This window comes from Narcine bancroftii, chromosome 3 (genome assembly GCF_036971445.1).
Source record: "Narcine bancroftii isolate sNarBan1 chromosome 3, sNarBan1.hap1, whole genome shotgun sequence".
Taxonomy (NCBI): Eukaryota; Metazoa; Chordata; class Chondrichthyes; order Torpediniformes; family Narcinidae; genus Narcine; species Narcine bancroftii.
Window position 1 is genome coordinate 350,643,279 of NC_091471.1, and position 18,063 is coordinate 350,661,341.

Consider the following 18,063-nt stretch of genomic DNA (forward strand, 5'->3'; position numbering starts at 1 on the left):
CAACCTACCTGTGATGAATCTTTCCTGGCATGATTGGACACCTGCGTACTGTTGCGAGGTCAAAACCCACCAGCAATAGACATTCACCAAGTATTTACTTAACAAAAGTTGTTTTTATCTTTAAACATGAAAATAGAATCAAACTTAACTAACCCAAATTAACCCCCTTCTAATTCTAAGCACACATGTATGTAAATTTAAGTTCTTTGGTTCACAGTTCAATCTCGCTTCTTCCAACTTCTCGAGTTGCAGGCAATTCTTATACTGTGCACAGAATTCAGAATTTAACATGTATAAAGTTCACCAGGCTTGGTGCTCAAAGGTAAATGTTTACCACTCAGGAAGGTTCTTGTAGGGTTTGCAGAGAGATTTGTTCTTCCAGATTTCCACAACTGAGGTACTACCATTAGTCACCTCAATGTCTCGCTATGAAACTTTCCCCATCGGGGTTTTCCAGATGGTAACCTCTTTCTTCAGGCTACCAGAATTCCTTTCTGTTCCTCTTATTCCAAGAGAATCATCAGACAGATAGCACTGCTCTGGAACTTTGTTTCCAACCAGCTCTTCCTGGCTTGGACTGTTCATCTCTGTTCAGTGTGAGACACACAAGCTGAGAGAGCTTATTGAGATTGGTCTAACCTCTCTCTCACTCCCTCTCTCCCCCCAACTCCCAGAAAGCCCATGTGACTCACTTGCAAAAACCCCCACCTTCAGCAAATCACGGGAATTTTCTCTTGGTCAAGCTGTTGTCTGAGATAAACAAAACCCAGCAGTGTCCTTTCTGTGAGCACACCAAGTACTTGCAGCCAGTATGTCTCCTCCAAAACAATGGCTATTAATTTCATATAATTTCAATTAGCACCTTGTGAAATGTGTATAAGTCTCCAAAGATTCTGCAATGTTACTTAATATTGAATTCTTCAGTCTTTCAAATAAGATCCATTTTAAAATATGTGTATGTATGCATGTCACCCATTAATCTTACCAAATTCTCCCAATATTTATCCACTACAGTATCAGTAGATTGGCTGTCAATTACTAGGATAAGATGCCAGTGTTAAAGGGGCTAATGAGTTGCCCTTCAAGGTTGGACAATGAGAGAAACCAACTGAAACAAAAGAGCCTCGGCAGGGACAATGTGAAGAGGATGTCTCAACATTGGCAGAATCTCAAACAAGGGAACACTTAATAACAAAGGAGAGGAAGCAATCTCAAGCCTGCTCCATCATTCACCAAGATCCTGGCTGATCCTCCCTTTCAGCACCACTTCCTTTTCTCAATAGCCTGACACAATTCATTTCCAAGTCCAGAATCACAGCATCTTGGATAGAATTCCAAAGGCTCATGACTTCATGGAACCTTCTGTCAATAGCCTATCCCTTATTTTCAAATGTTACCTCTGATCGGTTTCCTCAGTCACTTCCTTTGTGCCTCACCCTGTTTAACAATTTAAGAATGGTCCTTGTCTATTCAATCCTCACACAAACCTGCATCCCTGAAAATAATCTAGCAAATCTTCACTGTATTCTGCAAAGGATATCCCTTCTACAGTAAGGAAACCAAAACTCTACACAATAATCCAGGAACTTTTTTAACCATTCATCTACCTTGGTTTTAAGTGGATTATTTCATTTATTATTACTCTCCACATTGCCACCCATTCATCTTGTCCCTATGCAAAATTAGAAGTTTCTTCAACCAAAATCAGATAACTGCAGATAAATTTTTAGGTTATTTCACAGGTTATGCACGATAGTTGGATGGTCCCTTGGAAGAGCATCAAAATAAATTGTTCAGACTTCAAAATTCAATAGATTAAAGTTCTCGTAAACTCAAATAAACATTCCTTTCTGTGAATGTTATTCCTTCACCTTGATAAACTTTAGCTCAAAACCACAGTACAATTTTTCAGAAAATACATAATGGCCTCCCAAAGATTTAACTTTAGGAATATTTTCTCAACAAATAGGTTTTAGAAGTCATGATCTTTGGATTATTTTTCCCTACCTACTTCCCAGAGCTGCCATGTTAAAATAAAATTATTTAAAGCTGCTTCTTTACAATAACTGTCCATTACTCACTTTGCAGCCAAGCTTTTGTAAAAAAATTTGCATACAAATTTCCATTGACCAGATCATTCTAATTGAAGGCAGTATTATCTCCCAGCTTCCAACTTCCCTGCTTCCATACAATGATCTTTTACATTCTTCAGTTTAAAATGTCAGACATCTCTCATTAAAGACTGCTCCTTTGAAAAAAGATGCTTTGAATTTTTAAATCGTTTGTATTTTTACCTTTCATCTGAAGACAGTTAAATGTTGAATATTGAAATATTTGAATATTTAAATAAAAAGTAATTTCATGAACAGACATTTTTCCCCAAGCACAAGGAAACCATTTGAAAGGCAGCAATATTAGAAATGCTAGTCACTGATGTCCTTGATGCTTGGAGAGATTGAATGATCACTCCCACTTGATGGTTAATTAGCTACTAAATTATCCTGATACATTAATAGCAGAAAAACAAAGGAGAATTGATGAAATTGGAAGCAAGCTGCAGGGTTTGACAAATTGAAGAACAGGACCCATGGGTCAGTTCCTACAAAGTAGATCTGAGGCAAATTAATTTCTACCCCATAATTCCCAGCAACTGTAGGTGTCCACTCAGACCAAATTTAAACCAGGGTCAAGGCAATTTAACAAAGCAAGACTATCATTTTAAAAAGTTTAGTTTGTAATAGTTTAAATTTTAGTTTATCAATTTACATTCTATTTTAATAAAGTAACTTGTTGATCATTTAACTAGAACCCAGATTTGAAAAAATCTTGAATACTTTATTTAAAGTTGCACACAAACAAACTTAAATGGCAATAAAATAGTGACAGTTCGGAGAAAATATTTACATTGTAATTACAAGTTTACATCAGGAAACAATTTGTACAAATGTACAAGATGTTCAAGTACAGGAGACAGACAAGTGCAAGTGAGAAGATGCAAGCAGAAATTGTAAACCTAGCTAATTTTAATGTTTAAATAAAGTTCAAAAGTCAAATTTTATACCAGGGTTCTCAGTCTGAAATGCAAAAGCCTCGGCACTGGCATCTGGTACAACATTCTGGTCTTCCTCTACCTAAGAATACAAAATGCAAAGTTTTTCGTGAAGTTCAGCTTGTGATGCTGGTGAAAAACATTTTTTCATCTTGTGAAAAATCCGATACCATTATATTTGTACGACAACCTCACAAACAACCTCAAAAGATTTCTTGATTAATATTAGTATGAAATGAGTTCAATTTTTCACTTGTCTCAAATGTTTCAAAACAAAATATTACTTTTTTAAATTGGTGACTAGATTACATCTGAAACACTTACCTCTTCTGAGAAGAATTTTTCTATCAGATTCAATGCTGCTTTGTATACCAGTTCATTTTCATGGGACTGCAATGCTTCAATTTTATCCAAACCTCCAAATTCTTCAATAATTAAACATAGCTGGTCTGCTTCACCAACTTTTTCTGCAGTCTGCAATAAAAATGAAAATATCTGAAAACCAAGTTCAGGTACAGAATCTTTGTGTCAAGTTCACTTACAAAAGAGTACAAATTCACCCAAACAATTTCATTTCCATTACCACTTTCTTGCCCATCACATTAGAAGCAGCAGCTGCCAATTAACTTAATTAATACAATGTAATGAACAGATTTGGATTTTATTTATTTTTTGGAAAATACACAAAAAAATGACTGATAACCAGACCTACACTTATTGGAATTGATGACAAAGGCTATGTGCATCCAAAAGGACAGCTGTTCTCAGTAATTTAGAGGAAAATGGAGCATCCACATAACTTTAACTTGGTCCACTGGAGGTCAGGACTGAACCTAGGCTGCTGAGGGAACAGGTCCATGGGTTGCATCATTTTCCTCAAGAGCACAGCAGATCCAGTTACAACTCTTGCATTCCTTTAACCTAAAAGCAGATGCTCGAAATCTGAAGTTTTGCAGTAACTGATTTCATCCTTTGGCCATTTTGAACCTTGCATAATACATAATCTGGACTGGGCCCATACAAGAACCAGTTGGTCAGTGGGTATAAAACAAGTGCATGTGCTTGTTGTTAGTCCCTAAAAACAGGGACATGGAGTCCAAAGGGTTCACTGCAACCCTTTACAATTGGATCATTGCTTTTAGCTCACATGCTACTCCATTCTGCAACATGAGCAGAATCAATGTTACTTCTGAAAGTGGGCATGTTGAATTTAAAAGCCTCACAAACCAATCAAAAGCTTATCATTTTAACACAGATCATCCTATTTCCCCCTCCTACCCCACAAATGATCACCAATACCCTTGACAATTTAGCCACCCTCATTAAACCACATCTCAAATCCCTTGGTGTGATATTCAATTCCTTTTTTCAAGTCAATGCAGTAGTAAAACCCAGCCTTTTCCAGCTTCGCACTTTTGCCAAAATCAAATCATTCCTGTCACTGAAAGACTTGGAGAAAGTTATCCACATTCTCATTTTCTCCTGTTTAGACTACTCTAACTCCCTTTGCACAGTCATCGTTATCCCACCTGCAGCTGGTTCAGAATGCGGCAGCAAGGCTCCTCTCTCCCTTCACTGGTTGCCAGTACAGCTCAGGATAGATTTTAGTTCTCCATTTTGTTTACAAAGCTATCAATAGACTAGCCCCCTCCTACATCACTAATGCTCTATTCCGCTTCAAGACCCCTCAGACTGGCCAATTTAAGGTATTCAGTTCCATGCTCATATTGCAAACTCAGGGGAGATCATGCCTTAGTGATAGGAGCCCTTAAACTGTGGAACAACATTCCTTTATCCATCAGATTAGCCCCTTCAACTCTTAAATCCAGGCTGAAGTTTATTTTTACTCAAGTGTTTTGAAGTGATTGTTGATTGTTACCATGTTGTTTGTACAATTCTAAATCTCAGGTACCCATTTTATACTGTGCTTTAACGAGCTACTTAAGATGTAATTTATGATCTGTATAGCACTTCGGTCAATGCAAGTCAATATCTAGTTCATGGAGACTACAGATCCAAATCTGGAGCAAAAACAATTGGAGGAACTCTCAATGCAGTCAAAGGGCCATTGATTCTGATAATGCCTGATGCAGAACCTCAACCCAAGATGTTGACCATCCCTTTGACTCCAGATGCTGCTTGACCTACTAATTGCCTCCAGCATAGTTTTCCTCTAGTTCAACAGATAAAGGTCATTATGAATCAATTCCCTACCTTGCCCAGATGTTAGTAACTGATCATTTTTTTTAAAACTAGGATGCAACCCAGCAGCATGGCTTAAAACAAAAACTGCACAATTTTTGCAAAATATCTGTGAAAGCATCAAATTATATTTCAGCATTACTAATATCGTAGCTTCATAATTTTCATTTGGCACAGTGAAAATTGTGAATGAATGCAATAGTTATCAAATGCTAGCGGAACAACTTACCAGGCAGATATTAGTAATTGCATCCAAAATCACTTGGATGGTCTTGCAATCCTTGACTGATAGCAGTGCTAACAATGGCTCCACAACTCCAGCTTGAACAAGGTAGCCAATTTGTTCCACTGTACCACCACTGGTATAATTCGTCACGGCCCAGACAGCTTCTTTCTGAGTTTTGAAGTCCCCCTGCAAAATACATCAGAACTGCCCTGCCAAATCAGACTGCAACAATCCCTCAGCCAATCAAAACATGGCTAAATTACATGCAGCAAGCCTGCCACTAATGCTCTATGCAGTTATACCACCGATCACAGCATCAGTGGAGCACCAAGCCAATGTTCAGGTCATTGCTTAACACCAAGTAACACATGGCAGTGAATCTGGGGCTGGAGGATGATACATCCATCAGAGCAAGAGGATGGCTTTTGCCATATCAAATAACCAGACTGAATTACAATGCTTTCACAGGGAACTATTCATTCCCTTGTAACCTAGTATTTAGAGTCAGTGGTTAAAGTATACCCAAGCTTGTGAAGAGCAAATGCAGCACCTAACTAATCTGAAATCCTAAACTACACATTTAGACCTTTAGCAAATAAAAAGGTTCCTCTTAATGCATTCCCAAGAATGCATTTGCACTCAGGGCCAAATCAAGCAGTGAACCACTCCATGGTTCAGGGAGGAGAGGCTACCTGAAGACTGGCACTCACCCCAGTTTGCTCAAAACCAGCCCTCACAGGAAGCTTCTCTAGAAGTCAATGGATTTTGTCATACAGCAGAGTGGAATGGTTTGTCCCACACTGTTATTCTTGCAATGACAAGATCACCTGCCCAATAACATCACAACAGTACTCAAATGGAGTTAATTTTCACTAGCTTGGGCAATATGGGCCACATTTTACATTGTTTATAGGTCTTGTGTGTAATCCAACTACAATTACTGGGAAATTATTGCTGTCATGAAAGGAACAATTTATATTAGGTCAAATTCCAAGAATCAAACTCAATTTGAGGCAGTGAAAAGGCTCAAGTGCCTTTGCAGCCTTTATCTGCCCCAAGATGAGTTAGAGATGGGTGGAGCTCCCAAAAAGATAATTTCCTCTGGCCAACCTCAAGGTTACAAATGTTAACAAGGAGTATGCCAGGTGGCCTCAAACCTCTCTCTAGAGATATATATATTTTTTTTTTTTTTTTTTTTTTTTTTATAAATCACAAAATTCTTCAGCATCAAATCTTATCTCTATGATTCTTAGGAAAAAAACTCCCAGATGGAGTTCAAAAGTAATGCCATAGATATAAAATCCACCCAAATGCATGTAGGTCCTTGGTTTAACATCAAAATAGTCTATGTTAAATGAAATCCATTAGTTAGCTGTTGCTAACTTAACGATCTAACTAAATGATCCAAGAGATCAAGTCAGATCCCAAAATTTAAAATCTACATTACTCACCTTTTTAAGTAACTGAATGAGGTGTGGAACCAGCCCACTGTCAATAACTGCCTGAATTTGTCCTGGCTTCCCAGCTGTGATGTTTGAAATTGTCCATGCAGCCTCCTTCTGGATGTTGCTTTTTGGGTGAGCAAGCAGAGCACCAAACAAATTAAGTGCCCCCGAATCAATCACTATTTGTGTCTGGTCATCTGTTCCCGTCACAATATTGCCCACTGCCCGGAGACCAGGAGTCTGTAAAAGAGGTGGGGGGGGGGGAATTGATATCCAAACAAGCAGTACATTTCACCACAAGTCAATTCAATGCTTCCTCCTAAATTCAGACATCTAATTATACAGCAAAACCCCAGGTATTCAAGCACCTGTGAGGATTGGTAGATACAAGTTTATTTTCTTGTTTGAGGCTTGCTCTTACAATGCCCAATTAATACACCTGTATTAAGAATAAAGAGTTTAAAAACAAAATTGTATTTCCCTTGAATATACAAACGTTAATTTAAATAGCATTTGATTTTATTTTCAGTTACATTCTTTGGAAACATTTATCTGTCTTTAGATCTGCAGGTTCCTCCCCCTCCAGAGCTGCCTGAAATATGAATAATTAACCATCCCCCTCCCCCAAGTTTACAGATAAAAGCCTGACTGGGGCAACTCTTCAAAACAGGGACAAGGAGACACTAAGAGTCGCCCAAATCACAAGCAGCATCAACCAACTCCATCTTGGGCAACACTATTTTATTCCAAAAAACTTTGCTCAAACAGCTGCTATAAGCATAACCAAGGCACTGTGCTAGATAAATATTTGTTCCCATCTTCACTAAGAGTTGGTGTTACTTCAGAAGACATTTATAATTTTAAACTTGCATATTTTTATTTTTAATTTATTTTCAATATTTTTGACTGTATAGCTCCCACTTAATCTCCTACCCCATGCAAAGCATGCCCTCTGATTAGACAATTGAAGGAAAGGTTCTCACAATCTACCTTCTCCATGCCAGTCCAATCTCTACAGCTCTCCATTCTAGGCAACATCCTTCTGCACTCAAATGGCTACCTAATCCAATCTGTGGAGAGGCAACCAGTGCCATACACAATGCTCAAGTGTGATCTGACTATACCAAAATGGCCAGCTCACACAGCACAATGGCCCAGCATACCACCAAAACCTTGGTCACTAGCCCATCCACCCATGCCTCCATTTGAGCAAGCACCCCAAGGTCCTCTGTACAACAACCAAGGTCTCATCATTTAATATACATGACCCACCAGTGTTTGATCTTTTCTGGTTTAAATTCCACGTCCCAACATTTCACCCAATTCATTTTCCTGTATTCTCTCAACTTCAATGTGTTCATTGTCCCTATAGTGGACAAAGACTCATCGAAAGCATTGCTCAACCACTATCCTCTGCCTTCTATCAAGTCCATTTTGTATCCAGTTGCCAAAATACTTTAGATCTGTGCATTCAATGCCCTGCCTCACATTTCTTTTCCACAAAACATGTTGACTATTCCCAACTAGTCCCTGTCATTCCAAGAGAACCAAATACCGTCTCTTATGGAAAAAAACCCTCCTTACTATTGATCTGGTTTTTTTTTGGCTTGTCACTTGTCCTTTCAGAATAACCATCCACTTGGTACTTCTTAACTAAACAAAAATTACATTTTAATTTTGAGTTTTTAAATTTAGACATACAGTAATAAATATCTTCAGCCAATGAGCCCATGCTGCTCAACTTCCCCAAATTTTGAAAGTGGGAGGAAATTGGAGCATTTGGAGGAAAACCCACGACACAGAACAAACTCCTTACAGACACCAACGATTCAAACACTGGCACTGCATTAACATTGTGCTAACTACACTGCTCCAGAAGCCAAAATCTTGAGCCCAGCACCCTCCTTTTATTGGATTAAGAGCATGATTCAAACTTGCCAATCATTAGCCTGGTCATGTCAGGATTACTGCCTTGCCATTGAACACTTTTCAAAGCAACTGTTCAAACACAGTATTCAATAGAACCTATTTCGCATGACAACGGCCCATTTGCTCAGAATTTAAGTAAATTCATTTCATTATTAGTGAACAAATTGGGCAGTTTTCCTCATTGTGTAGTTCACTATCATTGCTTAACCTGTAAAGTTATTGAGAATTGTAATCCAAGCCCACAAGATGACTTTACTCACTCCAGCCCTGCTGCATTTTTAATCTGACAAGTTTAAATTCCAATTCCAAGTCAAGAAGCCAAAATAGTTGAGGGACAGTTTAAAAGTGAACTTACTACAATTGCTAGTTCGTACGATGAAAGCAATTGCACCAAGTATGGTACAACTCCAGTGCACACAACCACATCAATACGATCATTGGAGCCATCTGTGAGATACGAAATAGCCCAGCATGCATCTGCAAGAACCTCTTTGTCATTGTGTTGCAGAAGACGCAGAAGGGCTGGCAGAATCTGCTTTATAGCTTCAATTGGTGGAGGTGGGTTCTTGTTCCGGCAGAGATTAGACAGTGTCCATGTTACATTTCTCAAATAACTAGACTGGAGCAAGAAAATTACAGGCATCACAATTCATTCCCAGTGACCATTTGTTTTTTTTTAAACTTTATTTATTCATTCAAAAAACAAATAATATGACATGTACAACAATTAACCATAAACATGAACATTTTTAATTTTTTTTATATATATTTAAAAAAAGAAAAGACCCCCCCTTCAGCCAACTCTCCCAAGAAGAGCCATAAAGAAAAAGAAAATATTAAAGATTAAATATACATATTAAGATCTAATCAATGCAAATTGAAATGTAAATATTCTGAATATAACGACCACTTATTAATAAAAAAATTATAATTATCACACAAAATGTATTTTTTTTTCATTATTAAACAATATTTCATCTCATTATGCCATCTATTAATATCAATCATATTTATATCTTTTCACGTACTAGCAATACATTTTTTTGCTACGGATAAAGCTAAAGCCCAGTGACCATTTGTGAAATGATTGACAATTAAAAGTTCCAACAGTAGGGACCACCACTTCAGGCTCAAAAGGGCAACTCCATGGTATGTAGAATATTGAACTAATATCTGCAATGCAAAAGGATGTAATAGATTTTTATACTAACTGCAACCATCAATATCATCTTTATTATCTATGGAAACCCTAGAATGTTCAGCTTTTAAACTTTAAAGGCATTGCAGTGGTTAGGTCAGTGTGGGTTTTGGAGCACACTAATTCTGAGGGGAAGCAGCATTTTTCTTTTTACCATCACCAAAAAGTTTATGAGTAGCAATGAGAAGGGGGCTGCCGCGAGAAGGGGGCTGCCGCGAGAAGGGGGCTGCCGCGAGAAGGGGGCTGCCGCGAGAAGGGGGCTGCCGCGAGAAGGGGGCTGCCGCGAGAAGGGGGCTGCCGCGAGAAGGGGGCTGCCGCGAGAAGGGGGCTGCCGCGAGAAGGGGGCTGCCGCGAGAAGGGGGCTGCCGCGAGAAGGGGGCTGCCGCGAGAAGGGGGCTGCCGCGAGAAGGGGGCTGCCGCGAGAAGGGGGCTGCCGCGAGAAGGGGGCTGCCGCGAGAAGGGGGCTGCCGCGAGAAGGGGGCTGCCGCGAGAAGGGGGCTGCCGCGAGAAGGGGGCTGCCGCGAGAAGGGGGCTGCCGCGAGAAGGGGGCTGCCGCGAGAAGGGGGCTGCCGCGAGAAGGGGGCTGCCGCGAGAAGGGGGCTGCCGCGAGAAGGGGGCTGCCGCGAGAAGGGGGCTGCCGCGAGAAGGGGGCTGCCGCGAGAAGGGGGCTGCCGCGAGAAGGGGGCTGCCGCGAGAAGGGGGCTGCCGCGAGAAGGGGGCTGCCGCGAGAAGGGGGCTGCCGCGAGAAGGGGGCTGCCGCGAGAAGGGGGCTGCCGCGAGAAGGGGGCTGCCGCGAGAAGGGGGCTGCCGCGAGAAGGGGGCTGCCGCGAGAAGGGGGCTGCCGCGAGAAGGGGGCTGCCGCGAGAAGGGGGCTGCCGCGAGAAGGGGGCTGCCGCGAGAAGGGGGCTGCCGCGAGAAGGGGGCTGCCGCGAGAAGGGGGCTGCCGCGAGAAGGGGGCTGCCGCGAGAAGGGGGCTGCCGCGAGAAGGGGGCTGCCGCGAGAAGAAAATTCGGGACCAAGTTCCATTGAGGGAAAATTCAGACACTTTTGACACAAGGGAACCATGTGCAAACTGAAATAATCCAGAACCCACAAGGAATACAAAGAAAATAGGAGTAAAAAAATTTATGTAATGCAAATCAAAGAAAAGTCAAGAAATTTTTAATCAAACATTGTAAGAATTTAGTTCAGGAGTGGGTGTGACCACTCCACAACAAAGGAGGTAATTTATACCCAACCCAAAGTGGATAAGATACAGAAGTACTTTGGATTAATTTTCACACCAAGGTGGTCCAGGGCAGCAAGAACAGTGTGGAGTGGGCAAATATTCTTGTGTGTTGATAAGTGGTGGGACAACTGTAGAAAACGTAGGTTGATTAATTCCCCAGGACTTATCCCAGGTCATAAGGCCTGAGCAATCACTTGATAGATCTGTAGATCCTCTCTAGGATCATGCAACCAGAGGACTGGAGAGTCTTCAGTAGCTTTCCAGTAGTTGGAAAGCTACTGAAGAGGATTCTTAGGGACCGATATTGCTTAGGTTTGAAAAGCTTAGGAGTCTCAGGCAGGTCACATCTTAAACTTGTTTAGGAGGTGACAAAGATGACTGATAGGAGTAGGGCAATGGATGTTGTCTACATGAAGTAAAAGCAATGCTAGAGAAACTCAGCAGGTCAAACAGTGTACTTTATATAGCAAAGATAAAGATACATAACCAGTGTTCGGAGACCTACATCAAGGTATGGAGAATTGTCAGTAGGTATCTGAAGAGGTAAGGGGAGAAGGATGGTTCCAAAGGCAGGATGTAATAAGGGAGAGAGGGCACAGCAGCAAACATGGGGAGGAAAGATGGCTGGGCGAGGGAAGAGGTGGAGAGCAAAGGGACATGACAGGGGAAGGGGCGAGGTGAGCAGGTTAATAGAAACCAGAGAAGCATCAACGTCAATGCCATCCAGCTGGAGAGGCATCAATGTCAATTTCTCTGGTTTCTGCTAACTTGCTCACCTCCTCTCCCCTTACCATCCTGTTCCTCAACTCTCCACCCCTTCCCTCTATTCACCCATCCACTCTTTGCTTGCTGCTGTGCATTCCCTCCCTCCACCTATTACCTCCTCCCCTCAACTTTTCATTCAGACACCTGCCAACATTTTTCCATACCTTGATGAAGGGCTCAATCCCAAAGTGTCTGTATTTTCATCTTTGCTATATTTCTCCAGCATTGTTTTTATTTCAACCATGCTGTCTGGAGACTCTTGTTTTACTGTTGTCCACATGAACTTTAGTAAAGCTTTGACAAGGTCTCTTAATGATTGGCTGATGCAGAAAATGAGCACACAATGGAATTTGGTGACTTCAGTTTGTATTCCAAATTTTCTTGGCCAGAGAAGTCAGAGGACAACTGTGGAGGCAGGTTTGACTGGAAGTCTGACCCTGAGGTTTTGCACAAGAATCAGTTCAGTGAAGGTGCAGAAGAGGACGTTCCTTAGATTATCAGGTATAGGCAACAAGATTGGACAAGTTTGGATTGTTTGTACTGGAGTGCAGGGCAGAGAGTTCCATAGGGTTGACATGTCAAAGACTGGGTTTTTAACTGGCTGGAGGTTTAAAGGGAGAAGTAGATACAATAGTTATGTGCTTATCTAACTAAATGCCTTTTGAACATCCAGGGAATGAAGGGATACAAACCATGTATCCAATGAGATTAATTGAATATAGCACAGTAGGCTGAAGGGCCTTATCCTGTATTGCTGCATGTTATTGTAATTAAAACAGGAGCTCACCGATAATACAGACAATTCAGGAACAGCCAACAATGCCAGTAGTGGGTCAAGAGCTCCACACTTGATAACCAAGTCCCTGTAGTGTGATCCATCACCTGAAACAAACAGCCATGTTATTAACAGTTTTAATCTGATTAACAAAATTAAAGCCATATTTCAATAGAATAATGTGGACCCACTCATTGTGGAAGGGACAAAAGTAATATTTTCCAGGTCTCAGTGGAAACCAGAGTAACTACTGGCACCAATTTAAAAATCTTATCAGAAACTCGTGATTTTGATTCAAGGTCAATAAATTATTATGAGATACAAATGATCATGGAAAGTGAGCTACCACAAGTCTCTACATTAATAAAAAGGAGGGATGCACAAAACCTTTCATCCTTTTGTCCAAATGCAAACTCTGACATGCTCCCTCTAATATACCATTCTGGAAGAGTCCATTTCCAATTTAAGCACCACCTAGCTGGTTGCAAATGCTTTACTCATCACAAGTCAGTATTTTATAGCCATTCCTTTCCTTGAAAAAAATGTGGCTATTACCTGCAATGTTTCCCAATGCCCACACTGCTTGTTCACTGATGTGGGGGTGTGGGGAGGCCAGCAGATTAATGAAAGCTGGAATAGCACCACCATCGACAACTGCCTTGGTCTGATCAGATGTTCCAGATGCAATGTTGGTGAGGGCCCATGCAGCTTCAAACTGAATGGGACTACAATCAAAGTTACCAAGAAATGTAACAAACTTGGGGATGAGCCCAGACTGAATGATTTTATCAATGGGTGGATGCTTCTCTCTCGAAAGCAGCTTCCTGCAGGAAAGAAAAAAAAACCAATTAATACGACTGCTAAATTAAAATAAAAAAGCATTGTGTGCTGAATGAATCATTGATTATTAAAAATAACACCCAATAGCAAGGTTACATTACTGAACTTGAAACAAATCTTGAATATCTCCACAGAATTGGTTGGGTTACGATAATTGATGGATCAAAAAAAGTGCTCCAAGTCATTGCTCTGACCAAAACTATTATTCCTTTAATAATATTCCAATTATTCCTTCACTTCTCTGCAAAGGGCAATTTCAGGTGGAAGAATTTATGATAAAAATTAAATGAAATAAAAAGATTTATCATGTCGTTCAGTTGTTAAAAAGTGGTGTCTAAATAACCAAAAAAAAGTCAGATGCGATCCTGAAACAGAATAACAGCCAATGTTAATAATTTTCCCAACTAAATAACAAGATTCCTATTGCAGTTAACTGGTTCTGGGCAAAATTAAAGTAGCAAGGAGATGAGCAAGCACTTTTTTGGTGAATTCACTGCCATGGATTTGTTAGAAGCAGATACAATAGCATTGTTCAAGAGACTTTTAAACAGACAGGGAATAGAGGGAGACAGATCATGTGCAAGAAAGATGAGATTGTCCTTGTGCTAAAATCACAAACTGCAATCCAAGGAGTCCATAATCACGTGCAGGTGGCCAGTCACATACAATCCAGCCTTGGAATCAAATCACTATTCATTCAAGTGTTCATGTCCTGGTATTCCCAAACCCAACAAGGGAGTTTATTCATGAGAAGGAAGAATGATTAGAAGCAGCATATTCCCACTGCCTTCAAGATGGTGGTGGTGGGAGGGGAATAAAAAGGTTAGTCTTTGCAAATCCCAGTTCCCGGTCACTCTGCACGTAACAATGCAGATTTACCTTGTCCTCTGTTGTACTTACTCTTTGTACCTTTTCAAGTTTTAACCCTACTTGAGAACAACCCAAATAAGCAGCCAGTTCCGTAACTGGTCAGTTCTACAGAAAGGTATCTCGCCCAAGGTCCATGCTTTTGAGTCACACTTCAAACGGATTTACCATCCAACTCCAGGTTGTAAACTCAAATTTAAAAGGCTACTAGGATCTCCAAATTCTGTCTTACCTCGCAGCCTGAGTTGCTTGAAGCTGGGTTTCCAAATAACAGGACTGAACATTTTGGATAATTTCTTCCAAACTCATGTGCATCTGATGAGACATGAAGAAAAGTTCATCGACGGCACTTTAAAAACGAAACCGAGCAAAATACGATTCTATTGTAGTTTTCAAATAAATACCTGCACACTGTTCTTCTCTTGAAGGGGCGACAAAGCTTCATCCGGCAAACTACTTACGTTCCTCCTTTTAAACAACTGGTCGTCTTTCTTGGCTTTTCGCAATTCCACGTTGGTTTCAATTCGCCTCCGCCTCAGTTCCTTCCGAAGAAAAGAAAGCCACTTAGACCAAGATGAAATTTGAAATGCGCTACAAGGTTTGCACCTTGCCTTTGAACATGTTCCCGTTATTGAACCTGCCAGACCAAACCTTCCATTTTGCTTCCACTCCCTTCATGGTTTAAATATTAAAAGTTTAAAACGTGAACAGGCGCTGTGTGCCTCGTGCTTTTAATCCACATCGCCAACACGAGCAGCGATTGCCCGTTTGTACAACTCACATTGGCGTCTTTCCCCTTGTTCTTAAACTTAGTCAAACGGGGAGAAGCATTCTCGTTCGTCGTGCTCGACATCTTCTAGCCAGTAACTGGATCCAATCAACTGCATGCAACAGAAGAAACAAGAATTTGATACAAGTTAAACGTAGCAACTCAACTTCAAACTCGATGCTTAGCTCACAAATAGAAGTGGCAAATTTAGAAACAAAGTGTGTCTACAATTAGTCATTTAAGTTATCTTTAAAAATGTCAACGTAATGGTTAGGCAAACGCCTCGTGAGTTAAAGTTTGAGATCTTTACTTTCATTTAAAAGTTAAAGAGCAAAGATTTACACAGTGGACTTCTTTAAGAGTTATAAAAGTTTACCAAACTAGGAACACTGCTCGGCTTGAGGGCTGGTCCCGCACTGGCCCACAGTGATCCTGAAAGTCGCAACAGAACTGGGCAAACCGTGGTGCTCTGGCTATTTAAATGTCTCCCCTCCTGTCACTCCGATTGGTTCGTTCGATTCAAAGCAATTTCCCAATTGGCTGGTTTGAAAGAAGCCGGGGAAGCAAAGGCTGTTGCATTCCCATGGCAACCGTGCAGCCAATCAGGCGGAGGTTGCTGTTCTTCCGCTCCCGCGGCTGCGCGCGTGGACTGAGAGCAGAGACCAGAACTCCGGGGGGTGGGATGGGACCTCATGAGACAGGACGGAGAAAAGGAGGCTCTGCTTATCCCGAACACCGCAGTCAAGATGTATTTCGATTTTTATATCATAGGGCAATGAAGAGTTATGGTGGAAAGGCGGGCAGGTGGAGCCTTCTGGTCCTATTTCCGATAAGAAACGGGAGTAGGCCATCCGGCCCGTCGAACCTGCTCCACCATCTGACATCTCCAGATCATGGCTGACCAAGACCAAGGTTTAAGAAATGATTGTACTGCACAAGGATTTCAGTAGCAGGGTAAAGATGTTTTGCTCCAACTAGAAAAGGCTCTGATGAGATTGCAGTTGGAAAAGCAAATCAAGTGTTCCACTGTGATAAAAGACCAGCTTGAATCTTACCCAGTGGTGGAGCAGATGGCTCTTGATTCTATCTCCCATGTCTTTGCAGTGATGACTATATTATTCAATTCATGAAAGATATTTCATAAATATAAAGCAATAGTTTGCACATCTACTGTTGACTGTTATTTGCAAGAGGCGATTTAATTCGATGATGTGAGTTGCCCAGACTATATATTCAGTTGGTTTACCTTCAACCCGAGTTCAGGATTAGTGTTTTTACACTGCCGTGTGTAAGTGTCATATTGCTACTCTTCAGTTCCTGTGGTGACCCAGTGGCCTAATGGATAAGGCATCAGCCTCCGGAGCTGGGGATTGTGGGTTCGAGTCCCATCTGGGTCGCTCTGCTGCACCTTTTTGTGCCGACTGTTGCTTTCACGGAGTCTGGTTATTTGTCATGGGTTTTTCTCTATTCGGAAGCGGAACTGCGGCTGCATTCCGCACCGGACTCGCCACGTCTTACCGACGGCATCGCCTGCTCGCAGGGTCTTTCACCTGTGGTTTAGGTGGACCGGCAGCAGAGGGCGATAGTGGGCCCCAGCGCAGAGCAGCTCCGCTACCACTGGGAGCAAGTTCGCTGCAAAATAATTCACTAAAGAGCTGGAATCAATTAAACACGAAATTTCTGTAACATGTTATTAATCCAAAATTAAAACAGCATGCATTAGTGGCATCCATCGTCAGGGTAGATAATTTAGTAATAATATGTTGCAACGCAGGGACTTTTCGGCTATTTTCCACGCAAATCAGTATCCATTTTGGAAGGGCAAACTCGGTGAGGAATAAGGTGGAATACAGAAACACCATTCCCTGAAAGTGGTGTCACAGATGGATAGGTGTAAAGAGAGTTTTTGGCATATTGGCCTTCATAAATCAAAGTACAGGAGTTGTGATGTTATGGTAAAGACATTGGTGAGGTCAAATTTGGAGTATTGTGTGCAGTTTTGGACACCTAACTACAAGAAAGATATCAATAAGATAGAAAGAGTGTAGAGAATATTTACTTGGACATTGCCTAGACTTCAGAAACTGAGTTACAGGGAAAGGTTAAACAGGTTTATTCTCTGGAGCATAGAAGAATGAGCGGAGATTTCATTTTAAAATTATGAGGGGGATAGATAGAGTAAATGTGTATAGGCTTTTTCCACTGGGGATAGGTGAGATACACCAGAGGACATTGGTTAAGGGTGAAAGGGGAAAAGTTTAGGGGTAATGTGAGGGGGAACTTCTTCACACACAGAGTGGTGGGAATGTGGAATGATGAAGTGTTGTGAATGAGGGCTCCATTTTAACACAAGAAAAACTTGGATAGGAACATGGATGGGGTATGGGGGGGGGTGGGGGCTATAGACTGGGTCCAGGTCAGTGGGACAAGGCAGAAAAATGGTTTGGCACAGACTAGAAGGGCCGAAGGGTCTGTTTATGTGCTGTAATGTTATATGGTTCTACGATTATGGCTTTCTGAAATTGATTAGAGGAAAGAAAGTATATTCCTTCGGAAATAATGGAATAAGATTCCATGTCGCTGTTTTTTTTAACGCGGCGGGAGGGCTGAATGGATTGTAACTTTCATATCAGATCTCATCAGCAATAAAAAAAATTCCAGCCTTTTTGAAAAAAATGTCTAAACAAAACTGTCTACATCACCGTTATATTCGTGTCCCTGACATTTTAACGTTGGCAGTGAATCTTTTTATGCTCCACTGATTATGTTG

General features: G+C 41.2%; 2 protein-coding genes and 1 non-coding gene across 11 annotated transcripts in view; 2 read left to right on the forward strand and 1 right to left on the reverse strand.

Annotated features, from left to right (window-relative positions):
- LOC138759410 (UPF0450 protein C17orf58 homolog) overlaps positions 1–18,063 on the forward strand; it is a 54,708-nt gene that overhangs the window by 23,699 nt on the left and 12,946 nt on the right. For 2 of the 8 annotated variants that reach the window (XR_011354821.1, XR_011354818.1), the window contains one exon: positions 14,953–15,232. The exons of 2 other annotated variants lie outside the window; for them this stretch is intronic. Coding sequence is in view for 2 of the 6 variants with exons in the window: in XM_069929743.1 (XP_069785844.1) it covers positions 12,366–12,543 (178 nt within the window). In the remaining 4 variants the exon portion in view is untranslated. Of the gene's footprint in view, positions 1–1,014; positions 2,712–12,341; positions 12,544–14,952; positions 15,233–18,063 lie in introns of those variants that run through there. 4 more of the 8 variants (XR_011354816.1, XR_011354819.1, XM_069929743.1 and 1 more) reach the window with 4 other exon arrangements.
- On the reverse strand, positions 2,815–15,782 carry LOC138759409 (importin subunit alpha-1-like). 2 transcript variants are annotated; one of them, XM_069929741.1, is made up of 11 exons: positions 15,670–15,780; positions 15,306–15,405; positions 14,929–15,066; positions 14,757–14,839; positions 13,373–13,641; positions 12,830–12,924; positions 9,207–9,470; positions 6,929–7,162; positions 5,481–5,663; positions 3,374–3,523; positions 2,815–3,131 (listed from the first exon to the last, which is right to left on the reverse strand). In XM_069929741.1, exons 2-11 carry the CDS (start codon positions 15,375–15,377, stop codon positions 3,042–3,044), a joined length of 1,578 nt encoding a protein of 525 aa, XP_069785842.1. In that variant the 5' UTR covers positions 15,378–15,405; positions 15,670–15,780; the 3' UTR covers positions 2,815–3,041. The 2 variants fall into 2 exon arrangements, with proteins under 2 accessions (XP_069785842.1, XP_069785843.1); XM_069929742.1 differs by lacking the exon at positions 5,481–5,663 and having other exon boundaries at positions 15,670–15,782.
- trnar-ccg (transfer RNA arginine (anticodon CCG)) lies at positions 16,618–16,690 on the forward strand. Its single transcript has one exon. It is a non-coding gene; the product is annotated as a tRNA-Arg (tRNA).